This window comes from Acomys minous (genome assembly GCF_964271855.1).
Source record: "Acomys minous genome assembly, chromosome: 3".
NCBI lineage: Eukaryota > Metazoa > Chordata > Mammalia > Rodentia > Muridae > Acomys > Acomys minous.
The window spans coordinates 36,224,408-36,242,568 of record NC_140485.1 but is presented as its reverse complement, the minus strand read 5'-3'; the positions used below and the strand labels follow the sequence as shown (position 1 = coordinate 36,242,568).

The 18,161-nt window shown below is 41.4% G+C and overlaps 1 protein-coding gene and 1 long non-coding RNA gene across 4 annotated transcripts in view; both read left to right on the top strand.

Moving 5' to 3' along the window:
* SLC12A6 (solute carrier family 12 member 6) overlaps positions 1-18,161 on the top strand; it is a gene marked incomplete at its 5' end in the record, with an annotated part of 90,557 nt that overhangs the window by 57,841 nt on the left and 14,555 nt on the right. For all 3 annotated transcript variants that reach the window (XM_084775922.1, XM_084775921.1, XM_084775923.1), the window contains 13 exons: positions 294-388; positions 1,239-1,370; positions 2,438-2,584; positions 3,608-3,662; positions 4,128-4,258; positions 5,742-5,983; positions 8,852-9,066; positions 11,186-11,344; positions 11,520-11,618; positions 11,883-11,940; positions 15,328-15,502; positions 15,745-15,863; positions 17,098-17,196. In XM_084775922.1, coding sequence (XP_084632048.1) covers positions 294-388; positions 1,239-1,370; positions 2,438-2,584; positions 3,608-3,662; positions 4,128-4,258; positions 5,742-5,983; positions 8,852-9,066; positions 11,186-11,344; positions 11,520-11,618; positions 11,883-11,940; positions 15,328-15,502; positions 15,745-15,863; positions 17,098-17,196 — 1,726 coding nt within the window. The remainder of the gene's footprint in view (positions 1-293; positions 389-1,238; positions 1,371-2,437; positions 2,585-3,607; positions 3,663-4,127; positions 4,259-5,741; positions 5,984-8,851; positions 9,067-11,185; positions 11,345-11,519; positions 11,619-11,882; positions 11,941-15,327; positions 15,503-15,744; positions 15,864-17,097; positions 17,197-18,161) is intronic.
* On the top strand, positions 5,993-6,549 carry LOC311594356. The gene is made up of 2 exons (XR_014778066.1): positions 5,993-6,284; positions 6,385-6,549. It is a non-coding gene; the product is annotated as an uncharacterized lncRNA (long non-coding RNA).

The window sequence follows — 18,161 nt, the reverse complement described above, 5'->3', positions numbered from 1 at the left end:
AAACTAAGAAATACTCTGTGGTTTTATTAATTTATTTGTGGGTAAGTTTAACAATAGGGCATCTGTTGTCTCCAGAGGTCTCTATATTAAGAAAAGGGATTCTTCAATTTTATTTCTTTGGTTTTCCTGATTTGGTTTTGCCAGAAGAACACATTCTCCAAGCGGTGCTAACTGAGATCTGGCACTCGGGCTGAACTGGAGGCTGAAGTGGTCTCTGTTAACACAGAGACAGCATAACTATAGGTGCTAATGCCTAGTACTGATGAAAAGTGAATGTTTGCCTTTCTCTTCAGATGATGGACATAAGAAACCTCGAAATGCTTATCTCAATAATTCCAACTATGAAGAAGGAGACGAGTATTTTGATAAAAATCTGGCACTCTTTGAGGTAATATCTTAATTATGCCTATGTATGTGTCTGTGGGGAGTAGAAGAGGGCATCGTGTGTCCCTGGAGATGAAGTCACAGGTGGTTGTGAGCCTCCCAATATGGTGCTGGGAACTAAACTCGGGCTTCTGGAAATACAGCAAGGGCTCTTTCCCACTGAACCAATTCTCAATGGAATTTGTATCAGCCACTAGGAAATATGAGATCGTCACATTTGCAGAAAAATAATTGGAAAAGGAAATCATTATGTTAATCAAACTAAGCCAAATACTGAATAGTGCATGTTTTCCCCTGTATGTGTATCGAAGCACGCATGCGCTCTTGTGTGTGTGTGTGTTTGTGTGTGTGTGTGTGTGTGTGTGAGGGAGGGAGGGAAGGGGGAAAGCAGACTATGAGAAGGGAGAAAGAGATGTTAAGGAGACAGAGAGGGTAATAGAAACATGGCACATGAAAGCAAAAGTAAGACTTATGATGAAGGAAGGGAGCCTAGTCTATAAGATGGTCTGAAGAAGTGGGGAAGGCAGAGGAGGAGGGGAACAAATCAGAACACAAGCAATATCACACATTTGTATGAAAAACGTCAATGAGGCCCAGTACTCCGCATCCTGCCTTAACCCGTGCCCTCATGGAGTGTGGTTTTTCCCACTATCTCAGTGCAGGCAGCCACCCTCACTGACCTGTGCACTCAGCTCTGCACAATCTTCCAAATGAGAGGAACAAATTGTCTCGCTGAAGAATTGTCTTAAAATATTTATCTGTAAAATCTTTTATCATCTACTCTATCGTTTCCTGGTAGAGAGTATTTGTTGCTGTATTTCAGTATCCTTCATGAATTACTTCTGGCATTCTAGGAAGAAATGGACACCAGACCAAAGGTGTCTTCTCTCCTCAACCGCATGGCCAACTATACTAATCTGACACAGGGAGCAAAGGAACATGAAGAGGCAGAGAACATCACTGAAGGGAAAAAGAAGCCGACCAAGGTGAGGCCGCAAAACACCCAGGGTAAATACAGACAGCCCAGTATGTAAGCGCGGAAGCCTTATCCAGGTGTTCGCTTATTAAATGCTTGATATACCCAGGACCATTCTGAGCGTTGTCAGCGTGGTCCAGGCAGAATGAGCAGTATCGTAGCTTCACACTGGAAGCCAGCCCCACGTGAAGCTCTTTAAGCTGTTAATGTATATAGCATTTTCAGTGTCAACTAAGACTTGCACAAAAATTTGAAGAGTGTAAAAAGGAATGAGATTAATGAGAGCCTGCTGGAAGGCTTTGCTACCCTGCTTGGCCAGGCATAGAGAGCCCTCTGACTTGGGGGATTTGAGCAGAAACATCCAAGTGAGGAAGTTAGCCCTGTGAGTGACAGCTTTGCAGGAAGAGAATTAGCACACCAGTAGGAAGGGGTATATCCTCCCTACTGCTCATGCCATTGCCTGGCCTGAGGCTTGGGTTTGGGGGTTTTTATTTTGTTTTGTTTTTGAGATGGTGTCCTAAATATAACACAGGCTGGCCTTGGACCTAGAATCCTCCTGCCTCAGCCTCCCGGGTGCTAAAATCGTACGCATGCACCGTGGTAATGATAACCAGCAATTGTTAGAGCATATTTTTAATACTACTATTTTTCTTACAATAGAACTATGCCAATGCATGCAATTAGGTCACCTCTCTACAATGGAGCAAAATAGCCCTCAAGTTTTTGCTTTCCCCATCTGTTTGATTTACCAACTATTGTGAAGAATTTGAGCCTAATTCTCAAGAATTTCCACAAGTAGTTGTTCAGTTTTTAAACAACAAATTTAACAACTTTGAAGAATAGACATTTTTCGATTGTTGAATAGTCCATTGCTTAGGTATAATAAAAACGTGGGAACTTATCCAAATTTGCAAATTCATATAGATATCACAAGTATAGTGATGGACTTCACTAAGAGACTTTTGAAGAGAATGTTTAAAATTCCTGTCTCTACTGTGAGATTAATGCAGTAAAACAAAGCAATATTTTATGGCTAACTCTATAATTTTTCCTTCTGTCTTACATTTTTATTTCCAGAGCCCCCAAATGGGTACTTTCATGGGTGTCTACCTCCCATGTCTACAGAATATTTTTGGAGTGATCCTCTTTCTGCGTCTTACCTGGGTAGTGGGCACAGCCGGAGTCCTCCAGGCCTTTGCAATTGTCCTTATCTGCTGCTGCTGTGTAAGTCCTGCGCTAGCTATGTAAAAAGACTCAGTACTCAAGAGGAGAGAGAATTTCAGATATTAAAATCTAAGAGATTGTTCATTAAGTGCTATTATTCGTTACTTACTATGTAGTAACATGGTATCCTAGATTTTTGGAAATAGAAAGCAAAATGCAGGTCTTCAAACAATCCAAGATATGCATAATTTGAGCTTGCAAATACTGTTGTTGTAACAGAAAATGCTAGAAATGTATACATTATTCCAAAGTGCACTGAAAATAAAATTTGGAAGGTGAGGAAAGTCTGGATTGGGTTTGGTTTACTTTGCAGTCTCCTTTCTTGTTCCTTCCCCAGAAGTTACTCAGTCTTTTCCTGGACTTCTCCCACTCCCAGTCAGCTCATCCGATTCTCCTTTAAACTGCTCGTTCTCCTATGTCCCATGCCTCTCCATCAACCTCCCTAACCGCTTCTGCTGCCCCCTTTGTTTTAGTAACCATTACACCCTCCGTATGCATCATGCAGGTTAAGCAGACGTTAATAAGTGGCACTGCCTTTCCCACTCCAAGTTTTTCAAGCTTGAAACTTCTAGGTCATGTGTGATTCTGTTTCCATTCACTGTGGCCCAATCTCCTCAAGCTGTTTCATATGCAGCCTTTCCTCCTTAAAATAGTGGAAATAATCCCACTCCTGGGCTATAGGCTTACAGCTCACTTGCACTACAGTAGCCTACTAGCTAGTCACTGTGCCTCCAGACTCTTTGAGGACCTTTCTGTACTGTTACTAGATAGTATTTTAATCTCCCTTTTCTCTCCGTCTCTTTACCATGTATTGCTCTTGGCCTTGTAGCTAGTCTGTAGGTAGGTGCCAGCCTACTTTGCAGTGATGTCTCCCTAGCTGTTTCTTTTGAATATTTTATACAGCAACTCTTGATAACAGTAGGTAGAGTTAAATGTTTGCTCAGTGCTCTGACGTCACACATGGGGAAGTAGGACAGGAACATCAGCTCTAGCGGGTAATGAAACTCCTCTCTCTCTCTCCAGACAATGTTGACTGCCATCTCCATGAGTGCCATCGCCACTAACGGAGTGGTACCAGGTCAGTAGGCCAAGCTTGGATGTCAGAGGTCGGCCAGGGATTAATCTGGTCTGCCTTTCCAAAGAAACGTAATCTATTCGTTCTGATGTTCATAGAGTACTGTAACAGAGTCACCTTCTAGAAGCCAGAGAGACAAAGGCTGTTTAGATTAAGGAAACTATCTTTGAATTCTCATTATTTTTGGACTACAATGCTCTAATTTCAGCCACATTCTTATCCTATAAAATATATTTTACTAGACAATCATATCTCTGTAGGAAATACTCTAAATTTTTCGAAATAGTGACAGAATGTAGAGAATTGGGCACACCATAGTCCCATTAGCAAATGTGCTTTGGTACATTCAGGTTCCCAAAGTCTGAAACACCTTCTGTGCATATTTTAGAATTATTACTTAGGACATGTTTACAGTCCTCGTAGTGAAACCTTCACTTTAATCTGCTCACACTCTGTTTTGTCTTGTAGCCGGGGGCTCATACTTCATGATTTCCCGGGCCCTGGGCCCAGAGTTTGGTGGGGCTGTGGGCCTCTGCTTTTACCTTGGCACCACGTTTGCAGCAGCCATGTATATTCTTGGTGCCATTGAAATTTTTCTGGTAAGTATGAATTAACTGTGGTCTGCAGAGCAGAAGCTTTGAGGGATTGTTTTGTTCTTAGATATCAAGGTTTCTGAGGTCAGGTGTGGCAGCCAGTCAGGTGATGACTGATGGCACTGTCCTCTACAGTGTCACTGAGGCCTAAAGGTTGAGGTGTTCTTTGCCTGCTATTTGATTATTCCCAACTCTGTCACCTCAACCAGGGAGTTCATATCTTATTAGCAAAGACTTACACCAATGGAGAAAAGTAAATTAAAGGGTTTTTTGTTTTTGTTTGGGGGGTTGTTATTGTTTTCTTGTTTTTTCAAGACAGGGTTTCTCTGTGGAGCCTTGACTGTTGTAGACTCACTTTATAGACCAGGCTGGCCTCAAACTCAAAGATACACCTGCATCTGTCTCCCAGAGTGCTAGGATTACAGGTGTGCACACTGCACCTGGCTATAAGTTGGAGTTTTTTGTTTTGTTTTTGGTGTGTGTGTGTATGTGTGTGTGTGTGTTTGTGTGTGTGTGTGTGTGTGTGTGTGTGTGTGTGTGTTCTAATGTGTTGAATACATGTGTGTAGAATTTGTCTTATGAGATGGGGTCTTTGACCGGGACCTGGAGCTCATCACCTTCAGCTGGCCAGCCAGCCAGGCTCCAGGCTCGTCCTGTCTTTTTTTTTTTTTTTTTTTTTGGCTCGTCCTGTCTTTACCTCCCTAATGCTGAGATCATGGGCACATACCACCACACCTAGCTTTTTACATTAGTCTGGGGGTCAAACTCAGGTACTCTTGTCCAGCAAACCCTTGACTGGCTGAGTTGTATCCCTAACTGCTCTTTTTGATAACTTTATCCTAATGAAAAAGCTTTTAATTTCTCTACTCATAAATCTATAGCCTTTTGAATGAAATTATTCATTTTTTTCTTTTTCCCATTTGGAAATGTAGATATTCAGAGTAGTAAATAGAAGACAAAAATAATCTATGACATAACATTTCTATAGATATTCCAAAGCCAAATAAAAATTTGGTTAATTTACAGCCAGGCATGGTCTATAAGTTTAATCCCAACGCTTGGGAGACAGAGGCAGGTGGATCTGTGAGTTCCAGGACAACTAGGCCTATGTAATCACACCCCGTCTAAAATAAATGATTAAGAACAGAAGGGCTGGAGAGAGGCTCAGCAGTTAGGAGTGCTAGCTACTCTTCAGAGGACCTGGGATTAATTCGCAGCACCCACATGGCAGTTCACAACTGTCTACAACACTAGTTCCAGGGGATTCAACACCCTCACACGGATCCAGGTGCAGGCAAAATACCAGTGCACATAAAGATAATAAAAATAAAATCACTTTCAAAAAGAAGAAAGGATAAAAAGTTAATGTTTTAATTATTTTTTTGTTTAGCTTTCCTTCCCTTCATAAAAGTAACAGACGATTACAGCCCCTCTACTTGATTATTTTGACATGCCCGCATGTCTTCTCTACTCCTTTTTTTTCTAACAGGTGTATATTGTTCCCCGAGCTGCCATCTTTCGAAGTGACGATGCACTCAAGGAATCCGCAGCCATGCTAAATAACATGCGTGTCTATGGCACAGCCTTCTTGGTCCTCATGGTCTTGGTGGTATTCATCGGCGTACGCTATGTTAATAAGTTTGCCTCACTTTTCCTGGCCTGTGTAATTGTGTCCATCTTGGCTATCTACGCTGGTGCAATCAAGTCTTCCTTTGCTCCACCACACTTCCCGTATGTACCTATCTTTTGACCTATCTTTTGTCATTGGGTAGTCAGTGACAGTGTGTGGTGATGTGAACACTTCTATCGGAATTTCATGGAGTGATTTCCCTATGGGCCCAGTTTCCCAGCAGGAAGCTTCCTCATATACTGTCCTGTTGATCCCCTTCCTCACTTCTAAACTGCGGACCTAACAGCTGTAGCCATCGCTAAGGTACATGCATTTAGGTGTGCCCCGTAATGATTGTGTTTATGTGAACCATTCATGAAGGGCTTTGCAGTGTAGTCATTACCAGCAACCTTTGTAAACAGTGTCCAGTTGCTTTTAAAATAAAAATCAACACAAAAGAATTGTAGAGTTGTGGTCAAAAGAGAGGACTCTGTAGTTAAGAGCAGTGGCTGGCCTTCCAGAGGACCTGGGTTCAATCCTAAGGCCCACATGATGGCTCACAACTGTCTAACTCTAGTTCCAGATCTGGGCCCCTCTTCAGGCCTCTGCAGGCTTCGGTCACACAACTGGCACACACAGATATGCATGTAGGCAAAAACAGCCGTACACATAAAATAAATAAATCTTTTTTTAAAATAATTACCTAAATTGTTTATTTTCTTTATTCTTGGTACCGTCAGTGCTAAGAGTTATTAGGTGTAAAGAAAGGGAATGTGAGTGACACATGTATGTGTCCCTGAGCGTTACATGCCATAAGTGGTGCCGTGGTGAACTGATGGATTTGTGTAAAGCTGTCACTCACACACTCACCTATTCTCCCTTTGATTTATAATGTACAGGCTGGTTGGCACTGGTCATTTGTAATCTTGTTGCAGAAGTTGCCTTTGATGTCATATGGATCAGCTGGGGATCAAATTTATTGGTACCATGTTGATTTAAACAGGTTACAGGAAAAAAAAATTCATGATGGAAAAAAAACAGATCCAGTGAAGATGAATGACTTTCCCCAAAGTGGTGGGCAGAACATGAACTCTGCCATACTCTGCCTGCTGTTTGGTACTTCTGTGTGATGTCAGTAATAGATCCCACCATAAATTTTCATTTTGCTTGCTTAGGAGCCAATAATTAAAGGCCCTTTTCAGAGCTATACAAGTTTTAGATGCAATAATTTAGCTGTTTCTCAACTCGGAAAATTCCATTTTGCTTCAGGTTTCCCTTTGGGACATCTCCACTTCTGTTTGGTTGGGAAAAAAATCACAGTGCAAGTTATTTTGTTTTGTAAAATTCTAGCATAATATGTTTAAAAAAACACACCTAGAGGAAACACGAAACAAAACTAGGGATTATTAAGCACTGTTGAAGCCAAGTAATAAATATGTGGCTCATTGTGAATGTATGAAATCACTCTACAGATTCCAAACTGTATTTTGTTCTAGCTCAGAAGTATTTCATTATGGGTCTATTACTCCATTCTTGTTTATGTTTCTGGATAGAAGAAAAATAAATCTGCAATTAATATTTATATCATTCCTAAGTTTCCTCTTTACCACTAGGTCTAGGTTTAAGGACAAAACCATTTTTCTCTTAGGCCGTCGAAGGATGTTCTGTTAACTCTATTTAAGCTGTCCTACAGCAGTAGTCAGAGGCTCAGCAGAACTGGCAGTTCCAAGAGGTTTTGAATTAAGTCCCTTCTCACTTCATTCCCTGTCTTCTTTCTTTCCCTCCCTCCCTCTGCCTAGAAAGAAAACAAACAAATGAAAATATGGGCATGGGACATGTTTTTTAAAAATAAGAGCAGAAGTACTCTGGGATTTTTATCATTGCTGCTGGTGGTAATAGCATGTGGGGGTGTGGGTGAGTGTGTTCACATGTGTGTCTGTGTGGAAACCAGAAGAAGGTTTCAGGTGTCCTCTATCACTTTCTGTCTTACTCTCTTGAGAGTCTCTCGCCTAACCTGAAGCTCACCGTTGTTTGCACTGTTCAGGCAGACTCATTAGCCAGCAGACCCCAGGCTTCCTCCTCCTCCACAACCCCCATCCCCAGTGTTGAGAGTACAGGCATGTATGACCACACCAGGCTTTTGGGGGGGGTTGTTTTGGGGGGGGTTCAAGACAGGGTTTCTCTGCGTAGCTTTGCCTGTCCTGGACTCACTTTGTAGACCCGGCTGGTCTCGAACTCACAGTGATCTGCCTGCCTCTGTCTCCAGAGTGCTGGGATTAAAGGCGTGAGCCACCACGCCCGGCCACACCAGGCTTTTACTTGTGTGCTAGAGGTCAGAACTCAAGACCTCATGCTTCCATAGCAAGTACTTGGACCACAGAGCCATATCCCTAGCCACTCCAGCATTCTTTTTGTCCTGAAAATGGATGAATAGCCAAATACTTTTGGAAGACAATTGAGCATAGTTTCTTTGTCTAGTTCTTCTGTTTGAGTCATAACACCTCCATCTGCCATTTGTATGACCTTGGTCTTGGGCGGAATATTGAATCTCTGTAACCCTCAGGGCCTCCATCCATGTAAGACAAATGTTAAAATATTGTGAGATCTGTGAGGGTTACACTGGCAGAAAATGCAAGTCACCATGTTTCAAGTGCTAGCCAGTATTGCTTGTCTTTCCTAACACATGGCAGTAAAATCTCTGAGAAGTGACATTTTATCCTTTGCTAGCCACCTTTTCCTCTTTAAAACTTAGTTTTTTCTGTTTTGTTTTTGTTTTTTTGTTTTTCGAGACAGGGTCTCTCTGTGTTAGCCTTGGCTGTCCTGGACTCACTTTGTAGACCAGGCTGGCCTCGAACTCACAGCTATCCGCCTGCCTCTGCCTCCCAAGTGCTGGGATTAAAGGCGTGCACCACCACGCCTGGCTAAAACTTAATTTTTTCTGTCTCACCCCCTTTTTGATCTTTCTCTTCTTCCTGTTTGCTTTGATTTAGGGTCTGCATGCTGGGCAACCGCACCCTGTCATCAAGACATATTGACGTTTGCTCTAAGACCAAGGAAGTTAACAACATGACAGTGCCATCAAAGCTATGGGGATTCTTCTGCAACTCAAGTCAGTTTTTTAATGCCACCTGTGATGAGTACTTTGTCCACAACAATGTCACCTCAATCCAGGGCATTCCTGGACTGGCTAGTGGGATCATTACTGGTAAGTAAGAATTTAATTAGACTTGGTTTGTGCTATTTCTTCTTTAAGGACAGTAGGGGGAAATAGGCTTTCCCACCTCAAACTCTTTTTCCCCCTTTATCTTTTGTTTTTTATTATAATATGTTAATTATGCATAACAATGAGTTTACTATAACATCTTATACATGTATATTATGTATTTGGTCAAATGACACAACCCCTTATTCTCTCATATGTTTGCATACACAGTAAATTTCATTAGAGCTGCTTATAGGTTCGTGGGTGACGTGTTTATAGCAGCACGGGCACCTTACAATGGCTACAGGACTGAAGAAAATGTCTCTCCTTCCCTCATTAGCTGAGTATATATAGTCAGAGATGGGTGGGGTCCTATGACATAGTGATAGAGCCAGTCTTGGAAGGTTGTGTGCAGGTAGTCAGAGCTGCTGTGAGTTCAAGCATGCAAAGGCAACCACCAGAAGTCACCATTCTACACGATTCCCTCTATCCCACTAGATTTTCCATTCTTCCAGCACCAATTCCATAATATTTACTGGGCCTTGAAGGGGTGATACAGATACCTTTATGACTCAGCATTAAGTAGTCAATTATTCTTATCACTGTGACCAGTTGTTAATGAACCTCCACACTTACCACTGCCCACTGTAAAAGGAAACTTCTCTGATCAAAGCTGATAGCAGCACTAATGTATAAGTATAAGCATTGTTGCTTAGAAGACAATTTGACAGGCATTTCCATTTAGCAAATACAGGCAATAGCTTCCCCACTAGGGCTGATGGCCTAGACCTTACTGGTGATGGTTATGATTACAGTAGTCAGGACTGAACCCAGGGAATGTGTCTGGAGAGCATCACATGCTCTACCACTGAGCTACACCCAGCCCACTGTCTAAGACTCTTGTGTTGACCATGGCGTGGATCCCTATGTAGCTATGGATGGCTTTAAACTCACAGCCTGTGTGCCTCAGCCTCCTCAGTGTTGGGAGGATTATAGGCATGTACCACAATGCCCAGCATATTTGTGTTTTTTTCTCTTAGTGAAATTATCTATATATAGAGCTCTTTTACGGAGTGCAGCTGTTAAAATTTGCCTTTTCAGAACAGAGGCAGACAAATGATTTTTTTAGCCGAGGGTAAGATAAAATATTTTGTGTTCCTCAAACTAACTTCAAACTCTTGAGCATTAGCAGTCCTCCTGTTTCATGCTCCTGACCGGCCGGGGCTGCAGGGATTTGCCTTTATGTCTGACTTAATATATTCTTGAAAAGTTGCCAGTGATCTTCCTGCAGGGATAGCTAAAATAGAACTGATTTAATGTCAACACACACACACACACACACACACACACACACACACACACACACACGCGCGCACACAATCTTCCTAGCTCAGCTAAATTTCTGAAATTCTTTTCTTAAGTGATGTCCACCTTAAATGTTTTGTTCCAAGCCGGGCGTGGTGGCGCATGCCTTTAATCCCAGCACTCGGGAGGCAGAGGCGGGCGGATCGCTGTGAGTTCGAGGTCAGCCTGGTCTACAAAGGGAGTCCAGGACAGCCAAGGCTACACAGAGAAACCCGGTCTCAAAAAACCAAAAAAAAAAAAAAAAAAGTTTTGTTCCACAAATTTCTTTGCCCTTGAAGCAAGTTCATAATAAGGTTAAAACTGCTTTGATACTATTTTTAAAAATGGCTTTATATTTGACAAGTAATTTAAAAATAGGCTTTATGGGGCATTTGATTTTAGTCTGAGTAACTTTCACTAATTTGTGTTAGAAAAGTTAACTGTATTTATTATACCAAAGCATTTTGTAAAATTATATTGTAACAAATAAGAAATATCATTGTGTTTTATTCTACAGTACATACATGTATACATGTGTTCATATTAAAGAAACAATGGCTCTCTAAAAACTCTCATAAGTGCTGAGGCGAGGTAGGTCTATGGTACAGTACTTGCCTAGCACATAAAGGCTCTTCCATCATTCTCTAGTATAAATAAAGATAGGTGTCTCTCTTTGAATGTTGTTTGAGTGAGAAATCGTGTAGTTCCATTATTTCCATCTTGCATATATCCTTACATTCTCTTTCTTCTGCCCACCCCATCCCTCCACCCTTTGCAGAAAACCTTTGGAGTAATTATTTACCAAAGGGTGAGATTATTGAAAAGCCATCAGCCAAGTCATCTGATGTCGTGGGCAACTTAAACCATGAGTATGTCCTTGCTGACATCACCACCTCCTTCACTCTCCTGGTGGGGATCTTCTTTCCTTCTGTCACAGGTAAGGGCATGGGGCTGTGACCTGTTTTAGAAGCCAGCAGCCACAGTGAGTGGGTTTTCTCAGGAGACAGAATTGTGTCCTCAGTGTTCTTAGTCTGCCCCTAGTCTTCAGTGTCAATAAGAACATCAGAGTGCCCAAAAAAGCCTAGAAATTATTTGGTGTTTGCTCTCACTAGGTATCATGGCTGGGTCCAACAGATCCGGAGACCTGAAAGATGCTCAGAAGTCCATTCCCATTGGAACCGTCCTTGCCATCCTGACCACATCCTTCGTGTGTATCCTTCTTGTTAACCTGGGTTGAGTCATGGTGATGCGATCATGCATTAGAACTAAGACGATCACTATTTTTATCTGATATTAATGCCTCCTCTTACTGCCAACTCACTTGCCAATAGTTGGCCTGCTTGATAAGCATCATTAAGGATTTTATAGGAGTAGTGTGTATAGCAACTCATTTACTGATAAAAGAACCATCCTGAGTGTAGTTACTATGTGAAGGTAAAGGACAACAACAATTTCCTTGACTCTCAGCATAACAGACTTAAGCAATGTTGTCCTTTTTGGTGCATGTATTGAAGGAGTCGTTCTCAGAGACAAGTAAGTATAGCAACCATATGTGTGTCTTCCATGGCGTCTCATCACACCACATAGCGTCAGCACATATACTATCAAGACACCAGGCCAAAGTGTCAACTATAATTGATAAAATAGACAATGTGTGTATGTATATGTACATAGAGAGAGAGAGAAAGTAGACAGCACACAGAGAGGAATATATATATTCTTCTGATGGAGTTATTTATATAAAATCACTGAGCTTGTGTAGCACATACAGTACCCAAGGTTTGATCTCAGCAGTACAAAACAAAGTTTTAAAAAACAGAGATTAAAATATATGTGCATAATTTAACCTTTGATAAGATAAAATATCCTGTGACTTATTTGCCTTTTGCAATGTTCCTCAGACTAACCTCAAATTCCTAGGATTAAGCAGTCCTCCTATATCAAGCAGTAAATAATTAGTAAATAAGTAAGTTATTAGTAGTAGTAAGGACCGATGCTATTATATAAGACACAACTAATGTAACTCCCCCCCCCAAAAAAAACCCCACAAAGTTGTCTAAATACTAAGTACTTTCCTGTATGCCAACAACTGCTAGAGAGCTGTACGAAAGCAGAGCAAGTGAAGGAAGCTATGCAGTGTCTCTAGTACCCACTCTGCAAGAGAGAGGCGTCTGCTTACCCACGCCTGGTGTCTGATGGAAGTTGAAGCTACTTCCCTTCATGGTGGCTACTCAGTATATACTGCTTCTTTTCTCTCAAATACATTTTATGAGATATTTGTGGACAGACCTCTCCCTGAAACTTGCTAATTCTTACATTTTTCACATCTTGGTTAATACCATCACTTCAGTCCCTCTCAAAAAGGAATCATCCTAACCTAAGTATTTTTATCTATCATCCAAGCCATTTTTAAGCCCTGTGACTTCTGTTTTTCACTGTTCAGTGGTCCCATTACTCTGTACTAGTCTTTATTTTTTTTCACATGATATAATCACATAATGATCTCTCTTTGAGTTTTACTACCTTCATCCATACTGCCTCAAGATGCTCTTTATCCATACCTTTGTTTCCTTTGCTTCAGTTGGCTTTTCCTACTGGGAAGACTCACTTCATTCTCTTTAAGACTAAGTGAAGGGTCTTATCTCCTGTAGTTTTCCATCTTTACCTCCAAGATAGAATTACTCCTCCTTTTGTCTGTCCAGTGTATTTGAACATACTGTGGCGTTGTATTTACCGCACTGTAATGCAGCTACTCATTTTCATGTTACCTTCCCCTGATTGAGCTCTTTGAGGGCCGGAATCCTAGCACATGCTATTAGAAATACTGTTGAGAAAAATAGGGGTGTGTGTTTGTGTGTGTGTGTGTGTGTGTGTGTGTGTGTGTGTGTGTGTGTGTGTGTGTAAGGCATACTGTATCACTGTACTGTTTTATTGGAAGGGGACAGTAGTGAATTATACATAATATAAAAATTATTCAGTGGTAGTTTGAAAAATTTCTGGTCACTATCTCCTCTAACATTCCACAAGTCCATGCCTGTGCCTTGGCAGTTTCACTTCTGGTTATATTCAGCAGAAATGTTTGTGCATATGCATTAAAAATCATAGTGGTAGCTGGGCATGGTGGTGCACACCTTCAATCTCAGCACTCGGGAGGCAGAGGCAGGTGGATGTCTGTGGGTTTGAGGCCAGCCTGGTCTACAGAGTGAGTCCAGGACAGCCAGGGCTCTTGTTACACAGAGAAATATCTACCTGAAAGACACCCCCCACAAAGGAAGAAGATCCATAGGGGTAGTGGTAGTATTCTTCAGTGGCTCAAACAAAACCCAAATACCCAAAAGAAGTAGAAAGCATAAATAATGTATTAATGCACTTGGAATCCATAAAGCAGTGAAAGTACATGAAGCACACATAAATTGAATGCTGAGAAATCAAAAACAAAATGTATGTATTTGTCTCATAGAGTAGTAACGGCATACAGAAAGCTCTTAGTCCTACTTCCAAAAATCTGTCTATACTTCCCTCAAGAATCCACTGTTCTGAGTTTTAATACTATGCTGTTTAACCTGTTTTCTTTGTCCGTGTGTGTGTGTGTGTGTGTGTGGTGTGTGAGTGTGTGTGTGTGTGTGTGTGTGTGTGTGTGTGTGTAGGTAGGTAGGTAGATATGTGCACACAGGTCTGCTCAGAGGCCTGAGGAGAATGTTATGTGTCTGTTCTATCACTGTCTCTGTCTTATTTTCCTGAGACAGGATCTCTCCGTGAACCTGAAGTTACAGGTGCATGCACAGCTCTATCCCACTTTTTATATGGGTTCTGAGGATTTGAACTCAGGTCTTCATCATTGCACAGCAAGGGCTCCTATCCTGAGACCTCTCTTATCAAGCTTTATAAAATGTATCCGTGGTCTTAAAATGTTTTAATATATTAATGTTTGCAATTACTCACTGTTAGGAACCTTCCTCAAGGAGAAATATTTATATGTATATGTTCATAAATATATTAATTATAGTATTTCAAATAACAGAATATCAATAGTGGAATAATGAATGATGTAAAAATGTTATAAATAGATGTAAATATGCAAAGTATGCATAGTGCTAACATGTTAAGATTGTGGACCTCTTGAGACTGGAGAGAGATTGCTCAGTGGTTAAGAGTACTTACTGCTTTTGCAGAGGACTCAAGCTCAGTTCCCAGCGCCTACCTGGCAGCTCAAAGCTGTCTGTAACTTGAGTTCCAGGAATTTTGACATCCTCTTCTAGCCTCCCCAGGTATCAGGTACACATATAGTACACAAACATGCAGGCACACAAAATGAAAATCAGTGAATATTTTAAATGATTCCAGACCTCCTGCTTTCTGTGTTTTTCTGTTCTTTTCCAGTTTCCACTCCAAAGCAGAATCATTGCCGTTACAGAGAAATCTGTAGACGAAGCTTGGCTTGTTTTACAGCTGTACTGTTTCATTTGTTTTCTTAATATATTTCTTAATTTCCCCTCCACAGTGGTGCTTGGGATTGAACCTCAGAAATATGCTAATAAATGACATAACAGCTATATCCCTAGCCTAGTAACTTACTTTTGAGACGGGGTCCTGCTGCGCATCCTGGGCTGGCCTTGAACTTCCTGTACAGACTACACTAGCCTTAAATGCAAAATGTAGCCTTGCCTGGTCCCAAACTGATAATCCTCCTGGCCTAGCCTCCTCGGAGCGGAGGCGGGTGATGGGCATACAGCATCCTGCCTGCTGATGGTGCCATTTGTGAACACGCTGCACCTTTACATTTTCTAGTGCTCACGCTTATCTCTGTTTGAATCTGTGGAAGTTATCAGCAAGGGAAGTTCACTGAGTGAATGTCTTCCTAATTATTTAATCTAAAGTTGTTTTCAAATTAAGTTTCTCTACTGTTAATGTGTTTCTTAGATTCGGGGATGCTGTGAAAGGTAATTTGGTTGTCGGCACATTATCCTGGCCATCCCCATGGGTGATTGTTATTGGCTCCTTCTTCTCAACATGCGGGGCTGGACTGCAGAGCCTCACGGGTGCACCTAGGCTGCTACAGGCCATTGCCAAGGATAACATCATCCCTTTCCTTAGGGTGAGTGATGCTTTGGTGTGCCCTCTCCTTTTTTCCCAGGCCTTATGGAAAACGTTGCCTTTTTCAGCTTAAGAATTGGGTGATCATTAATGTAGAGACATGTAGAGTTTCAGTACAAGGCCCCCAAAATCATTTGTATGTTTATGTATAATTTCTGTAAAGTTGTTCTTATTTTTCAGATGTTTGAAGTTGGCACATTGTGTCAGTGTCCCCATACCTGATATTTTTCCTCATGTGTACAGGTTTTTGGTCACAGCAAAGCCAATGGGGAGCCTACTTGGGCCTTACTTCTAACTGCTGCCATAGCGGAGCTAGGAATTCTCATCGCCTCCCTGGATCTTGTAGCCCCAATTCTTTCTATGTAAGAGCTCCTTATTCTCTTCTACTATGGTTGCTTGATGGTATATAACATGATTTCTGTCAGTCATCTAAAAGTAGTGATTATGACAGAATTGACCAAATACAGACTTCACTTTAAAAATACTCCTGCTACAGGGCTGGAGAGATGGCTCAGTGTTTAACAGTGTGTACTGGGTCTTTTAGAGGACGTAAGTTCAGTTCCCAGCACCCATGTTAGGTGGCTCACAATCACCTATAAATCCAGTTCCAGGGAACCTGACACCTTTGTGAGCACTCGTGTGACACACAGATACAGAGACAGATACAGAGGCACAACTAAAATAAATCTTTAAGAGAATATTCCTGAGAACTTTTATGTAAGGCTAGCTTTTAAAATGACTCTGATTTTATAGGGAGAGGGGTCCTACATATAAGACCACCTCCTTTTCCTCCTCTTTCTTTCTTTCTTTCTTTCTTTCTTTCTTTCTTTCTTTCTTTCTTTCTTTTTTAATGCTAGCATTTGAACCCAGGGCCTTGTATACACTAGGCATGTGCTCTACCACTGAGCTATATCCTCCAGCCCCTGCCTTTATTTTATGAGTCATTTGCAATTGGTTTCACTGTTGGCTTCTACTAATTTACCTGTGACTTACTACTGTCTGCTGACACTGGGAATATAAAGATGTATAAGGCACATAGTCTCAGGGAACTGATGATAGGTGCGGAAACCAAGACCTCCCCATTTAGTGCAGTGAATGAAGAATAGAAATGTAAGCACTGGGTGCTACAGCACCTAAACACAGGAGGGTTTTCTGCAGAAACTTATTTGCTAAGCAAAAAGAGCGACAGTATGTCTAAGTCTGCAGCTCCAGGAAACTCGGTGCCCTCTTCTGGCCTCTGAAGTCACTAAGCACACAGTGTATTGCCCTTCACATCTTCACGCAGAATGATCACACACATAAAAACAAACAATCTATACTCAGTACGGTGGTACACGTCTTTACATTCCAGCTCAGAAAACAGGCAGACAGATCTCTGTGAGTTTGGGGCCAGCCTGGTCTATATACCTAGACATTAAGTTCCAGGACAGCAAAGTTGAATAAATGACTGTCCCAAAAATAAAATAAAGTGTGTTTTGAGTGGGGGAACTAGAAGAAGATAATATTAAACTAGAAGTTGGAAAAAAAAAAGCCTGAACTAAGGTGAAAATACTAAATCATTTATAATAATTCCTCTTACTGTTTTTATTCCTTCAGGTTTTTTCTCATGTGTTACCTCTTTGTGAACTTGGCATGTGCCTTGCAAACATTACTCCGAACCCCCAACTGGAGGCCCCGATTCCGTTACTATCACTGGTAAGTCTTCATCTTTCTAGAAATCTAGAATATTCTAGGTTTTCAATACAGTTTTTTTTTTTTAATTGGCCAACCATTCCGTGCAAGTTTTGATGTTCAGTTGTTGGCTGAATTCCTTCTTTCCTATTGTTTCATAACTGGGTGTATTACTTTATATAGCATCCACAGAGACATAAATACTTATTTACAGGCTCCTTCAGTCTTGTGGCTCATACTTTCCCTTGGCATGCCTACCTTTCTGTTCTCTCGTGGCTGAGCACTGGATTTCATCCTTCCTTATCGTCACTCTCATCTGTTTCCATTCTAACGCTGCTATCAGAATTTCACTTAGTAATTGAGAGTCGTGAGCTGTGAAGTTAGGTAACCCAAGTCCTCACTTCACTTTATTACTTCTAGCCCTGTAACCTGCAGGTTACATGAAATCTGTTTACTAATTCATAACAGAGTGTAATGCATCTCAAGTGGGCAGTAATACAGTGCTGGCACACAGCAACAGCTCTCAGTGAAAAGCTGTGGTGCTGTGGTGCCAGTCCTGAAGGGGCCATCCAAGGTTTGTTTGTTGGTTGGTTTGAGGAGGTTGTTTTATATTTTGGTGGAGTTTTGTTTTGGTTTGTTTTTAGTTTTTGGTTTTGGTTTTCTTTTGTTAGTTAGTTGGGATTTTTTTGTTGTTGGTTTTTTGGTTTTTGTTTGTTTGTTTTGTTTTGTTTTGTTTTTTAGATAGGGTTTTTCTGCATATCCCTGGCTCTCCTAGAGTTCACTATGTAGATCAGGCTGGCATCAAACTCAGAGATCCACCTGCCTCTGCCTTCCAATTGTTAGGAATAAAGGGGTGCACCACCACCTCCCAGCTGCCATCCAAGTGTTATGGGCACTCCCACATCTCTTTCCTGTGTTATATGATAGTGGGTTTTTATGTTCGTGTGTGTGCCTGTTGGTGTGCTCTTGTTTTCTAACTTCCCAACTTT